This window comes from Dipteris shenzhenensis, chromosome 20, assembly GCF_047967505.1.
Source record: "Dipteris shenzhenensis isolate YYH24624 ecotype China chromosome 20, Dip_SZ_1.0, whole genome shotgun sequence".
Lineage (NCBI taxonomy): Eukaryota > Viridiplantae > Streptophyta > Polypodiopsida > Gleicheniales > Dipteridaceae > Dipteris > Dipteris shenzhenensis.
This window is the reverse complement of record NC_141615.1, coordinates 23,968,440-23,988,723: the sequence shown is the minus strand read 5'-3', so window position 1 is coordinate 23,988,723 and position 20,284 is coordinate 23,968,440. Positions and strand designations below refer to the sequence as shown.

The following is a 20,284-nucleotide window of genomic DNA, read 5'->3' as shown; positions in this document are numbered from 1 at the left end:
TGTGTTTTGGAGTTGTAATGTTTTATTTGGAATTGTAATTAAAATGCAGTTGGTTGTAAGAATTGAATTACACAATGTGGATATGGGATTCTTGTAACTATATAGCATACACAACATACACAGCATTCTATAAATTAAAAAAATAAATAAATAAAGCACGTCTATCAAAGCATTTATAAACGCGTCTATTTACGCGTCGGTCTATTCGACAAGCGTCTATATTTGAGCTTTTTCCCTACCAAGGAGTGTAAGAGTTTTTACTGACATGTGATTTTTTCTCACTCTTGTATGATTGAAAATATCAACCACAAACTTGGCTGCCTCTTTGCATATGGTGTCTACAATCATATCATTGCATACTCCTCTGCTTTGTGACTTTGTGTTAGGTGGGAACAAATCCTGAATCTCAAAGAATCTTGCATCCAAGTGTTTTATTGGATACTCTTCTTGTGCCTCTGGGAATTAGAAAGCTTCCTACATTATGGATCTACTGAGGTACATCTATAAGGGCCTTTCATTATATGTTACTATGCCATACTTATCCTTCTCCAATTCTCTGCTTTTATATGATGTTATGAATTGACCGATGTATTCTATCATAGCAAGTGTTGATAAGTTCTTTAAAAAAATCTGCAGACCATTTGATTGTAAGAAGTTGTATGCATCGGCTGACATGGCAAGCATTGAGACTCATGGCCATACAAGCTATATTGGGGCACTACCTTACTGAGGTGGACACGATTACCGAGGGGCGATCGTCGCCTGCGTGTAGCTGGTGGCCTCCGCATGGCGCGATTGCCTAAGCAGGCACCACTTGGCACAACCGTTAAGGCGAGCTCTGTTGTCATGTAGGTGCCGCCATCACGTTGCATGGCTACTCAGGTATGGGGGGGTTAGGGGGGTTAGTGCAGGAAGTTAGAGCAGGGGAAAAGGGGGATATGAGAAAAGAGGAGGAGGAAGGCATTAAAGAGAGGTGAGGGAGTAAAGAGGGGTGTGTGGTTGGGGGAGTGGAGGAAGTGTGAGATGGAGGTGAAAGGGGGATGGTGGGGTGAGGGGATAGAGAGAGTAAGAGGTGGAGACAGAAAAGGAATGGAGAGAGATAGTGAAACTTGGGGGTGGAGAGAGGAAGGGAGTTGCTGAATAAGGGGGATGGTGGGGTGGAAGGGGGTGTAGAGAGATGGAGAGAGAAAGGGAAAGGTGGTGTGGAGGGAGATGGGGTGTAGTGGGAGTTAGAGAGAAGGGGGGGTGGATGGAGATGGGGTGTGGAGAGAGGTAGAGAGATGGTGGGGTGGAGGGAGATGGGGTATAGAGGGAGGTAGAGACATGGTGGGGGGAAGGGGGATGGTGTATAGAGAGAAGTAGAGAGATAATGGGGTGGAGGGAGTTGGGGTGTAGAGAGAGCTAGAGAGATGGTGGGGTGGAGGGAGATGGGGTGTAGAGGGAGATAGAGAGATGGTGGGGGGAAGGGGGATGGTGTGTAGAGAGAGGTAGAGAGATAGTGGGGTGGAGGGAGATGGGGTATAGAGAGAGATAGAGAATGGTTGTGGGAGGAGGGAGATGGGGTGTAGAGGGAGGTAGAGAGATGGTGGAAGGAAGGCGGATGGTGGGAGAAAGGGGGATGGAGGGAGGTAGAGAGATGGTGGGGTGGAGGGAGATGGGCTATAGAGAGAGGTAGAGAGATGGTGGGAGGAAGCAGGATGGTGGGAGAAATGGGGATTACCTTGAGTGGTGGGAGGTGGAGGTGGAGGTGGAGGTGGAGGTGGGGGCAGGGTGGGGGGTGCAGAGTTTTGACAGAAAAGTGATGGTGAAGGGGGGGATGGACAGAAAAAGGGGAGGTGGTGGGGAGGGAGGATATGGGAGGTGGAGATGAAGGTGGTGGATATGGAGGGGGAGCTTGACAAAAAACGAGTGGTGGTGGTGGTGGAGATGGTGAGTGAGAGGTGGAGGGGATGGATGACGGAAGTGGGAATGTTAGATGGAAAAACTGGAGGTGGTGGAGATGGATGGGGGGGAAACTTGACAAAAAAAGCAGTGATGGTGGTGGTGGAGATGGTAGATGGAAGGTGGAGGGAGGATGGAGGACAAAAAATGGAGGGCTTGATAGAATTTGGAGATGGAGGAGAGATGGACATGGCTTGGAAAAGTAAGGGGGGGGATGGAATTGCTTTTATAAGATGTGGGGGGTTTAAGGGTTAATCTTTTGTGATTATTGTGTTAGCAGGCTTATGTAAGTCAACATTGTTTAGGATGTAAATATCATCCTTTTCACCAATTGGAAGCATTTTTTCACTTCTTTTCCTTAAGGGATGTGTCTTGATGAATGTTTTTTCGAAGGGGATTCTTTTTCACACATCCAAACACATGCTCCACTTTTGCTTCAAGTGCTAACCTCCCTAGAAATGGCACCAAAATGTTGTCACTATCTCTCCCATGTCTAGGTTTTGAGGGTGTTGGTCACCTACAGTCGTGTCATTGCTCATTGTAGCATTGGTCCTCAGGTCACAATCCGGTGAGAGGTGTAGGTTGAAGGATGGAAAGTAGCTCTTATACTCACATAGGTGACAAAGAGGACTATATCACAATGATGTGTGGAGGCTCTTGCCTCCATGGGAGTTCAAGGGTTTAGAAAGGGGTTGCAGGGTTCAGAAGGGGGATAAGTTTGAGAGAGATAGGAGTTCCAAGGTCCAGAGAGGGTTGCAAGGTTCAAGAGGAATCCAAGGTTCAGGATTGGAGAGCTAGTCTTTGTGTAGTCTCAACGGTGACTCACGTGTGATGGGGATCTTGAAGGAATGCCGATGGAGTTTCCACTCCAAGCTACTCCTTGTGAGAGCAAGGCAAGGTACAAGCCATCTGCATGTGTCACTCAAGTGGCTCCTAGATTGTTGCAATGTGTTTCCACAAGAGAAAGAGGGAAGGGGGAGAAGGGAGAGGGGAGAGGGAAGGGGAGAAGAGAGGGGAGAAGGGAGGGAGAAGGAGGAGGGAAGGAGAGAGTGAAGGGGGGTGGAGTGGCAAACACAAAGGCACTACAAGGGAAACAAGAGAACACCCAAAGACACTCTTGGAAGAGAAGAGGGAGCTTGTATTCCAAACTTGTGCATACAACAATGAAGACCAAAGTTAACCATTTGGCCTTTTATACAAGTCACCTTTTGAAGGGATAGCCAACCTTTTCCTTATATCACTCTCTCTTGTCTCTCTTTTATTACAACCACTTGGGCCCATATGGCACCAAGGCATTCTCTCAACCTCCTCTTGTCTTTAAATGGCTATTGTGTTATCTTTATACGGAATCCAAATGGCTCTTGTGTTATCCTTTCCAATTTGGATGGTCTCGGCACTTGCATTTGTCCTAAGCCATTTGAGGCTCAAAACCCAGATGGCGAGGTCGATGTTGAGCCATTTGTGGCTCAAAACCCATATGGATGGATCTGTCAGTGTGCTTCAAGGCTGTGGTTGTTAACATGCCCCCCTTCATGTTGTTGAGCTGCCCTTGAATCAGTCGCACTAGAGGAGGTGGATGCAAAGGATTGTCTGGAGGACTGCATAGCGGTCCAATTGGCAGGGGGTTATTCGTGTGAAGTATGAGTGGAACTTCCAAAAGTGGGTGGCATGCATGTCCTCGAAGGTGCGAATGTGATGGCCACGGAGGTTGTAGACTCGAAGGTACAGGCAGAGGTCCTAGAACTAAGAGCGGCCAATGTTGGGGTTGAAGACAATTTGGTTGTTGAGATTATGGAGCTTATCGTCAATCGACTGACGGTGGATGAGGAGATCACGGAGGAGCAAGAGGATGAGGCGGTTGAAGTGGACCACTGCAATGACTATGGGGTCCCGTAGGTGTTGTTGAATGACTGGAAGCAGAAGCAAAGTCCCTCTTGAGTCATTTCCTTGGGAAATTTGTACTTTGAGAAGTTGTAAAGAATATTGGGGTCCTTTTTTTGGAGCTCATAGAAGTGGGCCCAGGTCTAGTGGCGTTCCATGGGCATGTAAAGGGGGTGGATCCATCGATGGACGTGTGCACTATGATAGTAGCACAAAAACTATTTCTTCTTCAAAAAAGGAATGCGCTAACGAGGTTGAAGGCCGGCATCAAAGTTGATGAGGGGAATTGGTGCATCGGGAGCTAGGTGGTACCCACCACATGTGTGCTTCAGATGGGTCTGCCTCCAGTCATTGAAGGATTGGGTAATGAAGTGGGTGAGGGCACAAACTTCCATAATTTCATAGAGGTGCAGGCGAGAGCCTTCGAGCTGCATTTTTTGGTGATGCATTAGGGTGCTACTAGGTAGATCTTGGAAGGACTGCAGATTGAATCGCCATTAGACATCTTTGGGAGGGGAGGAGGGGGGTGCTGGAGGGACATAGTTGTCATCCATAGGCATAGGGTCCTCTTTATTATTCCTTACATGCAACGGATTGATGGGCGTAGGTTCAAAATTTGCTGGCTTGAGGAGCGTGTTGAGTGCCTCCTCCAGAAGGTCGACAGGTGCATTGGAGGAGATAAACTAGGAGGTCCCATGCTATGCAAGGCTTGCATTGGAGGCATTGGAGGAGTACTCGGGGAGGTTTGTGCAAGGTCCGGGGGGTAGGATGAGATGGGTGGGTTGCTAAGGGATTGGGTGGGATGAGTAGGAGGTGACTGTGAGATTTTGGTCAGGGGGCAGTGGAGTTGAAGACTACCATGGCTTCCTGTCCTTCCTCCTCAGTGACCTCTTCAGGGTATGCTACATGAATAGTTTCAAAATTGCTAACCAAGGACTCGAGAGAGTCTTGGAGAGCTTGTAGCACCCAGTTATACAAAATGATTATGCCGAGGGGATGGTAGGTGGTGGAGCCATATGCAATTAGATGCCCTTGTGTTTGGACAGTAGAGGCCCCAGCCTAGGTAGACCCAGTGGATATTGGCTTAGAGGCCATCGGGAGTGTAGACCCATGGGCTGAGTTCATCGATCTTGGCTAATTGCATCACTTCATCATCCTGTGGATAATTAGTGGACTATGTGATGACCTGGCACCATGCTTGGAATTTGAATAGGATGGGGTGGGCAAGGAAGGTCTAAAGGTCGAAGGGAGAGGCTGGTGGGGGCCGAAGATCAAGGGATAAATATGACATGGCAAGGATGGGGTGGCAATGGTTGTAATTGCGATGGAGGATGGTTTGGAGTGCGTTGGGAGGAGTACTCACTTCGGTGCTACCTACGTAGGAATTCCTACACCTATCGATCTTTGTATTGGGCGTGTAGTTAGCTATCAAGGGGTAACTTAGTGGGATGGCTGGCAAGGGTGGCACTCAGCTCTATCCTTGGTCTATGGCCATTATCTCTTTCTCTTCAAATGGCACGGGTCTTGTGGCTACTTTGTCGGCCAATCCATATCCAATTGGCAATTGTTGGTGTAGCATATGGTAGAGCACTAGCATATCCAATTAGTAGTTGCTACTCTGTAGCATATGGTAGAGCACTAGCATATAGAGCATGTCGAGGACTTCGCTGTGCATCTTGGTCCTCCCGCATCTGGGTGCAAAAGTATTCCACCCAGTTAGTGACCAAGGATCTTCTACTATTATTCAACTTTGGGAAGTTCAACCACCATTAGGGCATGCAAAATGGCTAAATCATTGTTAAAGACATGGTCTTCAAATTGCACATTTTGAGCCTCTGTTTCAAGGTCCCAAGGAAAATATGAGTCATTATTATCATGGAGATAGCTTGTTCAAGTTCACCATTCCTTCGAGGTCTACCATAAAGAATGGCACTTCTGGATCAATTGGTTTTGTGTGTGTGAGTGGAGGTTTTACCTGCATGATCTTAGCATCAATTTGTAAGAAAATGGGATCTAGTGTATGGCAGTTGTCAACGGTCGCCAATGCTTGGATCCAATTGTTGATAGTGCTTTGTGTATCGCCCAATAAGGCATGTTGTTGCATGGGAGCTGATTTGCTTGAGATCATTGTTGAAGAGTTCTCATCCAATGATCTAGGCACAACTAGTTTGATTGCACCTATTCCCACATTGATTCTTACAGCGATTTCACAATTTTGGATTATCAATCTATCAGTTCCTGAATCATGTAGGGCTGATGCTTCATGCAACCAAGGAGGTCAATAAGATTTCTTGGGGAGATCCAAGATTTTGAATTGAAGAGTAAATATGTCTACTTCTCTTATGCTCATGCATAAGCATAAGCATGAGCATATGTCTCCTCTTATGCTCATGCTTATGTTTATGCATGAGCATAAGAGAAGGGGGAAAGAGAGAAGAAGAGGGAAAGGAAAGAGGGAAAAAGAGGGAAAGAAAGAGAGAAGAAGAGGGAAAGGAAGGACAGATTGGAAAAGAGGAAAGAGGGAGAGAAAGAGAGAAGAAGAGGGAAAGAGAAAAGAGGAAAAAAGAGACATATGCTCATGCTTATGCATGAGCATATGTCTACTTCTCATATGCTCATGCATAAGCATAAGCATGAGCATATGTCTCCTTTTCTTATGCTCATGCTTATGCATGAGCATAAGAAAAGGAGACATATATTATGCTCATGCTTATGCTTATGCATGAGCATAAGAGAAGGGGGAAAGAGAGAATAAGAGGGAAAGAAAAGAGGGAAAAGAGGGGGAAAATAGGAGAAGAGAGATTGGAAAAGAGGAAAGAGGGAGAGAAAGAGAGAAGAAGAGGGAAAGAGAAAAGAGGAAAAAAGAGACATATGCTCATGCTTATGCATGAGCATATGTCTACTTCTCTTATGCTCATGCATAAGCATAAGCATGAGCATATGTCTCCTTCTCTTATGCTCATGCTTATGCTCATGCTTATGTTTATGCATGAGTATAAGAGAAGGGGGAAAGAGAGAAGAAGAGGGAAAGGAAAGAGGGAAAAAGAGGGAAAGAAAGAGAGAAGAAAAGGAAAAGGAAAGAGGGAAAAAGAGGAGGAAAGAGATTGAAGGAGAGAAGAAGGAAAGAGATTGAGGGGAAGAGAGGGTTTCTACGCCCATCACTGCAGCTAGCGCTTAAGGCGCTAGCTACAGGCCAATGCAAATAACAAAAATAATAAATGGAAAAAAGAGGAAACACTTACCTAAAATAGTACATCCCGCTCGGTGTTGTGGACTAGCCCTACAAAAGAGAGGAAACATATCATTTTTCAAATAAGATGTTAGAGGAAGGAGGAGATTACAAAAGTAACTTCTTGAAAGGAGGAGATTGAGGAGACACGGAGAAATAGAAGGAAGAGAAATACAAAAAAGACGTGAGTCTTCTTTCTTTATTGAAATCTTGTTTTTTGTTTCAATCCTCTGAAGACAAGCATGAAAACTAGTTTACAGGTTTAGTAATACAAGGAGAAGCACTCATAAAACTAAAGCAAATAAACAAATAATCTACATTGTTGAAACAAACTGACCTCTTGAAGAACTTCCTTTCAAGAAACCAAAGAGGAAAAAGGGTAGAGAGGGAGGACAAGAGCTAGGAGAAGGGTAAGGAGTGGAGAATAGAGTGGGAGGTTGTCGAAAATAGGTGGGAGGTCGTCGAAAATAGGTAGGAAGAGAGATTGCCTTGGTTACTTGAGAGATTAGAGAGATTGCTAAAGAAAGCACCGCGCGATGCGAGTCTCGAGTTTTAACCCATAGCGTTGCTATATAGCGACGCTTTTTCGTCACTATATAGCGATGTTTTTAATTAAAAACGTCGCTATATAGCAATGGAATAGAGCAAAAAGTCACTATATAGCGACGCTTTAAGTCACTTTTTGTTCTAACATGAAGGGAAGCTCATAGATGCTATTTTATAAATGTTAATATATTTTCTTACAACTTATGTTGTGATTTTATAACTGTAGATGAAAGGGATGAGTGGAAGCTCGTCCCATGATGCACCAATGCCCGGGAGCACGAAGTGGCTTACGGAGAGGTTATACTGTCATTGCACTCATTGCAAGCAAGAAGTACGACATCAACGTCGTATTATCATGTGCCACTTGTGGATGTATGGGAAGGAGCCCGAACCAGTACCCACCATTGGTGTTGCACATGTTGATGGACCATCGGTAAGTCAAAGCTATTTAAGTTCGCAGTCTTATTGGATACCAGGAAATACAAGATCTTATATTTACACGAAATCTTAAAACATGATGAGGAGGGTGATGAGGGTATGCATATACCTTCTCACTTTGAGCAAGACTATAGCACTACTACACGCAGATCCTATTGTGATGTTTACGTACCGACGTTTAGTGCTCGCTTAGCATTAATCGTCGGTATGAAAAGCGGGTTTCCTAAATCATCGCTATATAACGACTCTTGCTAAAAGTCGCTATAAAGCCAATATTATAAAGGTCACTATATAGCGACTTTTAAGTGTCGCTATATAGTGACACTGATATACAATTTTATAGCGACGTTTTTCTAGAGAGGTTTTTTTTTTTATATAGGCCTTAAAAGTTAGTTTTTTCCAATGACAAATTTTTTTAAATTTTCATACATGTTTGAGCTCATAGAGAATTAAAAAATGAGAGCATGTACATCAAGCCTTTAAAGCTCATATATTCATGTCCAAGTTTGAAATAAGAAAAATCAAATAAGAGCATTTACATCAACTGTTTCATCTTGAGCCAAGTCTAAGGTGCCAAACAAGTCTATCTCCAATCTATACCGAGTTGATCTTCTATATCATCATCGTACTCTAGCATCGTACATTCACCTAAAAGTATTTGATCATTTTCTTCAATAAAGTGTGGTGATTCTTGATGATTGTTGTCTTCTTCCTTAATATCGTGATCTCCATCCTCCTCCCATGTGATGCCATTATGCGCATCTTCCTCTTGGCTCATATGATGATCTACATCTTCTTCGCTAGATTCATCAATTGGATTCGGCATTGGTAGTGGCATCTCCATATCCACATCTCGATCTTCAAAAATTTGCTTACGTCGTGGTGCAACTTGGATCACATACCACCATCTTGGATCACAACGATCCGGATGAAAAACCACCTATATTGAAGATGGGTGCCAAATGTCGTCAATTATATATATGAAATTATGCTCAAGTACATGTATCAATGGACTTTAAAAACGAAAGCTTCGACTAATTAAATCATTAGTATGCACCTGCTCACAGTGCTCAGGAAGAACAAAAGTATCACTTTCATCGGTCCAATGTTTGGTGCAGTCTATTGCAAAGAGATCGTTACTATCTTTTCTCACTGTCGCATGGGCTCGGTTTAAGTAGTTCTAAACTATTTTACATCAAGAATGAGAATAGTAAATCGTCTGAAATCAGTTTCATAGATGTCTTTTATGGTTTCACAATAATCCAACTGTGAGGAGAAAAGATTGGTATCCAAAGCACTGCTCGGCTATCTTGTGTGAAGTTAGCCATGACTCCACAATCATACGTGACTCTCTTTGAATCGATGCGTTCCACGTGAAAATGTCGTCCATATGACCATAATGCACTGTACTTTTTGTACTGTAAAAGAGCATCATTAAAACAATGAAGATGCATCTATTTTATAGCATATATTGCCACAAATAATTACTTAATTATGTCAAGAGGTAAGAAACTTACATGCACCATACATCCAGATGATAACTCTCGCTCGCACTCGTTTATTGTCTCTCCATCATGTTCGGCTTTACGTAGAGCCAATTGTAGCCAATCAAGTGACATCTGAGTAGGGAGAAGAGCCAGATCCTGTAAATATGGTTGTGATCGCCTGTACATTACTCTGAATCTCGTCCTCACATTTATTCTTTCTGCTTTGGCCACTTCATATCTCTCAATCCACTTCTGCATCTCAGGGCTATTGAGGATACAAAACTTATTGAATTTCTCCATTTGCTCTTTGCTCATCTTTCTTTCAATCCCTTTTCCTTGGGGAACCTCACCAATGATGCGATCATCATCCTTGTTGTGCCAAGCTTGCGGCATATCGGGATCGGTGGATGCAAGAAACTCTGTGATATATACTAATGACTCTTGCACAAGCCATCCCTCTGCCATGCTTGCTTCTGGTCTTGATCTTTGTCTTACAAATCCCTTTAAAGTTTTCATAAACCGCTCGAGAAAAAACATCCATCGACTATGAACGGTACCTATTATAGCCACCTCATCAACTATGTGCACAAGCAAGTGGACTTAAGTTGTCATAATGCTCGAGGGAAAGTGCTTCTCAAGCAAGCATACAGCTTCGATGGATTCCACCCTAGCCTTCTCGATGCTCGATATAGAGATCTCTTTTTGAGATATCCACCTATTTCACATGTCCATGTAAGATATTTTCATAATCAGTCTACATATTAATCAGCTTAAATTGAAGAAAATACATAATGCGATTTGATAGTAAGCATACCTCACAATACCACAGATCTTGAATATAGCATTTCTAACATCTTGTTGTAAGCACCCTGTTATTGTAATTGGGAGGATGAACTATCAAAGCAACAATGAAGTCATGTCAACAATATAACATAATAATAATTACGCTAATACATCAAGATTATCAGTACACTAATTCTACTTAGAATACCTGTAAGACCTTGTGCCAATCATGGGACTTGAGACCACTAAGCTTATTGTCCTTTGAAAATGCTCCTTTCAAGCAACGCATGTACCTTGTCGGTGTTTGAAAAGAGGCAATGTCTACCTTGACTGCTGCCTCCTCCCTCGTAGAGAGGATCCATGTTGCTTTCGGGAGGACAACTTTTCCCGAAGCATGCACTTGGGGCCACAAACGAGACATCCTATTCATAGCACACAAGTCTTCTCGCACTCCTCTCAAGTCCTTGGAACCAACCAAGTGTGCCCAAATAGTAGCCCCCACATTCTTGAAGATATGCATGGGATCCAAGAGATGATTGATTTGTAACTGACCCCAATAAGGAAGCTCGTGAAAGATCGATAGCCTCTTCACACCAGGAGGAGGTTCCTCTCCATTCGCCCTCCAAGCTTGAATCCAGTCACTTGCCTTCAAATATGATGGTGGTGGATCAAGCTGACCTCCACGTGCGAGATGGTCGAGTGGAAGGTATCGAGCATAACCATCATAAACATTTTTCCTCATATGTTTGGAGTAGCATGCAAGCGATTTCAGAGCCGGTCCACAAACAGGACAAGTATGGTACCCACTTGTAACAAGTCCTGCACACGTGCATGAATGTGTTAGTACAAGACATGCATGCGAAAGAGAGTCAAAAAAGCATAATCCCTCATTGTACATGTAAAGACACAACCATGTACCTGCGCACTCTCCATATCTTGGGTAGTCATGCATGAATCACATCAAGATATCCCTGACCAAAATATCATTGGTATGTCTAGGAGCTCTGGAAATATCAAAGACCTGTACTCCTCTCCATAATATCTGTAACTCCTCTATCAAAGGTGCCATGTACACGTCCATGTTTTTTGCCTTGTACTTTCTTGGCACAAGTAGTGCAAGCATGAGGTGTCCCTTTTTTATTGTTAGCCATGGTAGGATATTGTAATTCACCACGACTATGGGCCATGTCGACCAAGAGGTCGAGCGTAATCCAAAAGGATTCACGCCGTCCATGGCTAGCCCAAGATGTAAGTTGTGTAGCTCCCTCGCAAAATCTGACCACTTATTATCTATGTGCACTACTACACACGCATCCTATTGCGACGTTTACGTACCGACGATTAGCGCCCGCTTAGCGTTAATCGTCGGTATAAAAATCGGGTGTCGTAAATCGTCGCTATATAGCGACTTTTAATAAACGTCGCTATATAGCGACATTAGTAAAAGTCGCTATATAGCGACTTTTAAAAGTCGCTATATAGCGACGTTAGTAAAAGTCGCTATATAGCGACTTTTAAAGGTCGCTATATAGCGACACTGAGACACTAAATTATAGCGACGTTTTACAGAGAGGTTTTTTTTTTTTTTTAGCCTTAAAATTTATTTTCTTCCAATGACAAAATTTTTTAAATTTTCATACATGTTTGAGCTCATAGAGAATTAAAAAATGAGAGCATGTACATCAAGCCTTTGAAGCTCATATATTCATGTCCAAGTTTGAGATGAGAAAAATCAAATTAAATAAGAGCATTTACATCAACTGTTTCATCTTAGCCAAGTCTAAGGCGCCAAGCAAGTCTATCTCCAACTCTATACCGAGTTGATCTCCTATATCATCATCGTACTCTAGCATCGTACGTTCACCTAAAAGTATTTGATCATCTTCTTCAATTAAGCTTAAGTGTGGTGATTGATCTTGACGATTGTTGTCTTCCTCGTCAATATCGTGATCTCCATCCTCCTCCCGTGCGATGTCATTATGCGCATCTTCCTCTTGCCTCATATGGTGATCTACATCTTCTTCGCTAGATTCATCAATTGGATCCGGATTTGGTAGTGGCATCTCCATATCCACATCTCGATCTTCAAAAATCTACTTACTTCGTGGTGCAACTTGGATCACGTACCACCATCTTGGATCAGAACGATCCGGATGAAAAACCACCTATATTGAAGATGAAAAATCACGTGCCAAATGTCGTCAATTATATATATATCAATGGACTTAAAAAACGAAAGCTTCGACTAATTAAATCATTAGTATGCACCTGCTCACAGTGCTCGGGAAGAACAAAAGTATCACTTTCATCGGTCCAATGTTTGGTGGAGTCTATTGCAAAGAGACCGCTACCATCTTTTCTCACAGTTGCATGGGGACCGTTGCAAGTAGTTCTAAACCATTTTACATCAAGAATGAAAATAGTAAATCGTCTGAAATCAATTTCATAGATGTCGCATATGGTTCCATAATAATCCAACTGTGAGGAGAGAAGATTGGTATCCGAAGCACTTGCTCGGCTATCTTGTGTGAAGTTAGCCATGACTCCACAATCATACGTGATTCTCTTTGAATCGATGCGTTCTATGCGAAAATGTCGTCCATATGACCATAATGCACTGTACTTTTTGTACTATAAAAGAGCATCATTAAAACAATGAAGATGCACCTATTTTATAGCATATATTGCCACAAATAATTACTTAATTACATCAAGAGATAAGAAACTTACATGCACCATACATCCAGATGATAACTCCCGCTCGCGCTCGTTTATTGTCTCTCCATCACGTTCGGCTTTACGTATAGCTAGTTGTAGCCAATCAAGTGACATGTGAGTAGGGAGAAGAGCCAGATCTCGTGGATATGGTTGTGATCGCCTATACATTACTCTGAATCTCGTCCTTGCATTTATTCTTTCTGCTTTGGCCACTTCATATCTCTCAATCCACTTCTGCATCTCAGGGCTATTGAGGATACAAAACTTATTGAATTTCTCCATTTGCTCTTCGCTCATCTTTCTTTCAATCCCTTTTCCTTGGGGGACCTCGCCAATGATGCGATCATCATCCTTGTTGTGCCAAGCTTGCGGCATATCAGGATCCGTGGATGCAAGAAACTCTGTGATATATACTAATGACTCTTGCACAAGCCATCCCTCTGCCATGCTTGCTTCTGGTCTTGCTCTTTGTCTTACAAACCCCTTTAAAGTTTTCATAAACCGCTCGAGAAAAAACATCCATCGATTATGAACGGTACCTGCTATAGCCACCTCATCAACTATGTGCACAAGCAAGTGGACTTGAGTTGTCATAATGCTTGAGGGAAAGTGCTTCTCAAGCAAGCATACGGCTTCGATGGATTCCACCCTAGCCTTCTCGATGCTCGATATAGAGATCTCTTTTTGAGATATCCACCTATTTCACATGTCCATGCATATGTAAGATATTTGAGATATCCACCTATTTCACATGTCCATGAAGAAAATACATAATGCGAATTGATAGTAAGCATACCTCACAATACCACAGATCTTGAATATAGCATTTCTAACATCTTCTTGTAAGCACTCTTTTATTGTAATTGGAAGGATGAACTATCAAAGCAACAATGAAATCATGTCAACGATATAACATAATAATAATTACGCTAATGCATCACTATTATCGGTACACTAATTCTACTTAGAATACCTGTAAGACCTTGTGCCAATCATGGTACTTGAGGCCACTAAGCTTATTGTCCTTTGAAAATGCTCCTTTCAAGCAACGCATGTACCCTATCGGTGTTTGAAAAGAGGCAATGTCTGCCTTGATCGCTGCCTCCTCCCTCGTAGAGAGGATCCACGTTGCTTTCGGGAGGACAACTTTTCCTGAAGCATGCACTTGGGGCCACAAACGAGACATCCTATTCATAGCACGCAAGTCTTCTCGCACTCCTCTCGAGTCCTTGGAACCAACCAAGTGTGCCCAAATGGTAGCCCCCACATTCTTAAAGATATGCATGGGATCCAAGAGATGATTGATTTGTAACTGACCCCAATAAGGAAGCTCGTGAAAGATCGATAGCCTCTTCATACCAGGAGGAGGTTCCTCTCCATTCTCCCTCCAAGCTTGAATCCAATCACTTGCTTTCAAATATGATGGTGGTGGATCAAGCTGACCTCCACGTGCGAGATGGTCGAGCGGAAGGTATCGAGCATGACCTTCATAAACATTTTTCCTCATGTGTTTGGAGTAGCGTGCAAGCGATTTCAGAGCGGGTCCACAAACAGGACAAGCATGGTACCCACTTGTAACAAGCCCTGCACGCGTGCATGAATATGTTAGTACAAGACATGCGTGCAAAAGAGAGTAAAAAAAGCATAATCCCTCATTGTACATGTAAAGACATAACCACGTACCTGCGCACTCTCCATATCCTGGGTAGTCATGCATGGTCCACATCAAGATATCCTGACGGAAATATCATTGGTATGCCTAGGAGCTCTGGAAATATCAAAGACCTGCACTCCTCTCCATAATATCTGTAACTCCTCTATCAAAGGTGCCATGTACACGTCCATGTTTCTTGCCTTGTACTTTCCTGGCACAAGTAGTGCAAGCATGAGGTGTCCCTTTTTTATTGTTAGCCATGGTGGGATATTGTAATTCACCATGACTATGGGCCATGTCAACCAAGATGTTGAGCGTAACCCGAAAGGATTCACGCCGTCCATGGCTAGCCCAAGATGTAAGTTGCGTGGCTCTCTCGCAAAGTCCGGCCACTGATTATCTATGTGCTTCCAAGCCGCACAATCTGCGGGAATCCTCAATGTGTGATCAGTGGACCGATGAGATGCATGCCATGTCATCAACTCCGCTATGGATTTGCATCGAAACATGTGTTGTATTCTTGCAATGATGGGAAAGTGTCTTAAGACCTTTACCGGTATCCTCTCACCCTGCAAGTCATCTCTATATCGTTGTTCCCCACACTTTGGACAACTAGCCAAATCTCCATGCTCACGACGAAAGAGAATACAATCATTACGGCAAGCATGGATGGTGTCATAATCCATACCCACCATTGTTAGCATCTTTTTCGCTTCATCTCTTGATGCGGGCATGGTATTTGGTGCAGGCAACATCTTTTGGAGCAACCTATGACAAAGACACTATCCAAATGATGATTCTCAAAACAAACAATATCCAAATAATGAGTCAATCAAATTAATGCAAGGGCTAACCTCATTAAGGCCGAGACACTTGTATCCGACCACCCATACTGTACTTGTAGATTCAAGATTGAGAGACAAGCACGTAGTTTAGACATCCTGGCACCCTCGTACAATTGTGTTGATTGCAACTCTCGCATTTTCACCTCAGACTCTGACATCACGTGTACGTGGGATGTAGTGCCCCTAAAAATGGAATCCATCATGTCGACCATACCCTCGTTGTCATCTGGGAGACTATAGTCTTGTTGAAAGTGAGAAGGTATATGTGTACCCTCGTCACCCTCGTCATCCTGTCATAAGCTCATTCGTGTAAATAGAAGATCTTCTAATTCCGGGTATACAATAAGATTGCGAACTTAAATAGCTTTGACTTACCGATGATCCATCAACATGTGCAACACCAACGGGGGGTACTGGTTCTGGCTCCTCCCCATACATCCGCAAGTGGCACATGATAATATGACGTTGATGTCGTACTTCTCGCTTGCAATGAGTGCAATGACAATATAACCCCTCCGTAAGCCACTTCGTGCTCTCGGGCGTTGGCGCATCATCGGATGAGCTTCCACTCGTCCCTTCCATCTACACTTATAAAACCAAAACATAAGCATGAAGAGGAGATGTACACAATTATGAGCATAGCATGTTTAATTTGAGCTTCTCTTGAGGCTATATAAAAAGAATGACATCGCTATATAGTAAGGATTGAAACAAAAAATCCTATATAGTAAGGCTATGTAGTAAGAGGAAATATTGACAATTATAGGCATAGCATGTTTGAGTCACAAGAGGCCTCATTAAAAAATAAACAGTAAGCGTCGCTATATAGCGACGCTCTGTTCCGTCGCTATATAGCGACGATTTTAATTGAAAGCGTCGCTATATAGCGATGTTTTCAATTAAAAACGTCGCTATATAGCGACGAATAAGCATCGCTATATAGCGACGCTGTGGGTTAAAACCCGAAACGCCGAAACCCGCGGCGTTTTGCTCAAAGCTTTCCTAATCTCTCAAGTAAGCTCTCCAAAATCTCCTCCCACCTATTTTCACTGACCTCCCATCTATTCCAAGCAACCTCCTACCCCATTTCCCACTCCTCACCCTCCTCCTACCTCTTGTGCACCCTCTCTCTGCTTTTTCCCTCTTTGGTTTCCAGAAAGAAAGTTCTTCAAAAGGTGAGTTTCTTTCAACAATGTAGGTTGTTTGTTTGTTAGCTTTGGTTTTGTGAGTGTTTCTACTTGTATTGCTAAAGTTTTAAACTAGTTTTCATGCTTGATTAGAAAGGATTCAAACAAAAAACGAAATTTCAAGAAAGAAAGAAAGAAACTCACCTCTTCTTCCTGTATTTCTCTTCCTTCTCTTCCTTCTCTTCTCTCAATCTCCTCCTTTCCTTGTCTCCTCAATCTTCTCTTTCCTTGTCTCCTTTCAAGAAGTTGCTTTTGTGATCTCCTCTTTCCACTAACATCTTATTTGAAAAAATGGGTTGTTTTCTCTCTTTTGTAGGGCCAGTCCACTACACCGAGCGGGACATAGTCTCTCTTTTGTGGGCCCAGTCCACTACACCGAGTGGGACATACTTTTACAGGTAAGTGCTTCCTCTTCTTTCCATTTAAACTTTTTGTTATTTGCATTGGCTTGCAGCTAGCGCCTTAAGCGCTAGCTGCAGTGATGGGCGTAGGAACCCTCTCTTCCCCCTTCTCTTTTTCTCATTTTCCCCCTTCTCTTTTTTCCCTCTTCTCTGATTCTCTCTTTCCCCCTCTCTCTTTTCCCTTCTCTCTTTCCTTTCCCCCTTATTCTCTATTTCTGCATCCCTCTTATTCTCTTATGCTTATGCTTCTCTCATTCCCCCTTCTCTATTTCCCCCTTCTCTCATTCGCATAAGCTTCTCTCATTCTCTTTTTCCGCATGACCATAAGCATGAGCTTATGCTTATGCTTATGCATAAGCATAAGCTCATGCTTATGCTCATTCATGAGCATGAGCTTATGCGTAAGTTTCCGCATAAGCTCCTTCTCTCATTCCGCATAAGCTCCTTCTCCATTTTCGCATGAGCATAAGCATGAGCTTATGCTTATGCTTATGCTTAAGCATAAGCATAAGCATAAGCTCATGCTTATGCTCATTCATGAGCATGAGCTTATGCGTAAGTTTCCGCATAAGCTTATGCGGAAATAGAGAATGAGAGAAGCTTATGCTTCTCTCATTCTCTTTTTCCGCATAAGCTCCTTCTCTCATTCCGCATAAGCTCCTTCTCTATTTCCGCATGAGCATAAGCATGAGCTTATGCTTATGCTTATGCATAAGCATAAGCATAAGCTCATGCTTATGCTCATTCATGAGCATGAGCTTATGCGTAAGTTTCCGCAAGAGCTTATGCGGAAATAGAGAATGAGAGAAGCATATGCTTCTCTCATTCTCTTTTTCCGCATAAGCTCCTTCTCTCATTCCGCATAAGCTCCTTCTCTATTTCCGCATGAGCATAAGCATGAGCTTATGCTTATGCTTATGCATAAGCATAAGCATAAGCTCATGCTTATGCTCATTCATGAGCATGAGCTTATGCGTAAGTTTCCGCATAAGCTTATGCGGAAATAGAGAATGAGAGAAGCTTATGCTTCTCTCATTCTCTTTTTCCGCATAAGCTCCTTCTCTCATTCCGCATAAGCTCCTTCTCTATTTCTGCATGAGCATAAGCATGAGCTTATGCTCATTCATGAGCATGAGCTTATGCGTAAGTTTCCGATTAAGCTTATGCGGAAATAGAGAATGAGAGAAGCTTATGCTTCTCTCATTCTCTTTTTCCGCATAAGCTCCTTTTCTCATTCCGCATAAGCTCCTTCTCTATTTCCGCATGAGCATAAGCATGAGCTTATGCTTATGCTTATGCATAAGCATAAGCATAAGCTCATGCTTATGCTCATTCATGAGCATGAGCTTATGCGGAAGTTTCCGCAAGAGCTTATGCGGAAATAGAGAATGAGAGAAGCATATGCTTCTCTCATTCTCTTTTTCCGCATAAGCTCCTTCTCTCATTCCGCATAAGCTCCTTCTCTATTTCCGCATGAGCATAAGCATGAGCTTATGCTTATGCTTATGCTTAAGCATAAGCATAAGCATAAGCATAAGCTCATGCTTATGCTCATGCGGAAATAGAGAAGGAGCTTATGCGGAATGAGAGAAGGAGCTTGTCATGAGCTTATGCGCAAGTTTCCACAAGAGCTTATGCGCAAGTTTGCGCAAGTTCCCGCAAGTTTGCGCAAGTTTCCGCAAGTTTCCGCAAGCATAAGCATAAGCATAAGCATAAGCTAATGCTTATGCTCATGCAAGTTTCCGCATGAGCTCCTTCTCTTATTCCGCATAAGCTCCTTCTCTTTTTCCGCATAAGCTCCTTCTCTATTTCCGCATGAGCATAAGCATGAGTTTCCGCAAGTTTCCGCAAGCATAAGCATAAGCGTAAGCATAAGCTCATGCTTATGCTCATGCATGAGCATGAGCTTATGCGCAAGTTTCCGCAAGAGCTTATCCGCAAGTTTCCGCAAGTGCTCCTTCTCTTTTTCCGCATAAGCTCCTTCTCTTTTTCCGCATGAGCATAAGCATGAGCTTATGCTTATGCTTATGCATAAGCATAAGCATAAGCTCATGCTTATGCGCATTCATGAGCATGAGCTTATGCGTAAGTTTCCGCAAGAGCTTATGCGGAAATAGAGAATGAGAGAAGCATATGCTTCTCTCATTCTCTTTTTCCGCATAAGCTCCTTCTCTCATTCCGCATAAGCTCCTTCTCTATTTCCGCATGAGCATAAGCATGAGCTTATGCTTATGCTTATGCTTATGCTTTTCCGCATGAGCATAAGCATGAGCTTATGCTTATGCTTATGCTTAAGCATAAGCATAAGCATAAGCATAAGCTCATGCTTATGCTCATGCGGAAATAGAGAAGGAGCTTATGCGGAATGAGAGAAGGAGCTTGTCATGAGCTTATGCGCAAGTTTCCACAAGAGCTTATGCGCAAGTTTCCGCAAGAGCTTATGCGCAAGTTTCTGCAAGTTTGCGCAAGTTTCCGCAAGTTCCCGCAAGCATAAGCATAAGCATAAGCATAAGCTCATGCTTATGCTCATGCAAGTTTCCGCAAGTTTCCGCATGAGCTCCTTCTCTTATTCCGCATAAGCTCCTTCTCTTTTTCCGCATAAGCTCCTTCTCTATTTTCGCATGAGCATAAGCATAAGCATAAGCTCATGCTTATGCTCATGCATGAGCATGAGCTTATGCGCAAGTTTCCGCAAGAGCTTATGCGCAAGTTTCCGCAAGCATAAGCATAAGCATAAGCATAAGCGTAAGCATAAGCATAAGCTCATGCTTATGCTCATGCATGAGCATGAGCTTATGCGCAAGTTTCCGCAAGAGCTTATGCGCAAGTTTCTGCAAGTTTCCGCAAGTTTCCGCAAGCATAAGCATAAGCATAAGCATAAGCTAATGCTTATGCTCATGCAAGTTTCCGCAAGTTTCCGCATGAGCTCCTTCTCTTATTCCGCATAAGCTCCTTCTCTTTTTCCGCATAAGCTCCTTCTCTATTTCCGCATGAGCATAAGCATGAGCTTATGCTTATGCTTATGCTCATTCATGAGCATGAGCTTATGCGGAAGTTTCCGCAAGAGCTTATGCGGAAATAGAGAATGAGAGAAGCATATGCAGATCTCATTCTCTTTTTCCGCATAAGCTCTTTCTCTTTTTCCGCATAAGCTCTTTGTCTTTCTCTTTTGCG

At 43.1% G+C, this 20,284-nt stretch overlaps 1 protein-coding gene across 1 annotated transcript in view; it reads left to right on the top strand.

Annotated features, from left to right (window-relative positions):
- Window positions 1-3,609: 3,609 nt before the first annotated feature.
- The window catches only part of LOC147889438 (uncharacterized), a 37,357-nt gene continuing 20,682 nt past the window's right edge, over window positions 3,610-20,284 (top strand). Inside the window, exon 1 of the mRNA XM_087391253.1 lies at window positions 3,610-3,833. Coding sequence (XP_087247379.1) covers window positions 3,610-3,833 — 224 coding nt within the window. The remainder of the gene's footprint in view (window positions 3,834-20,284) is intronic.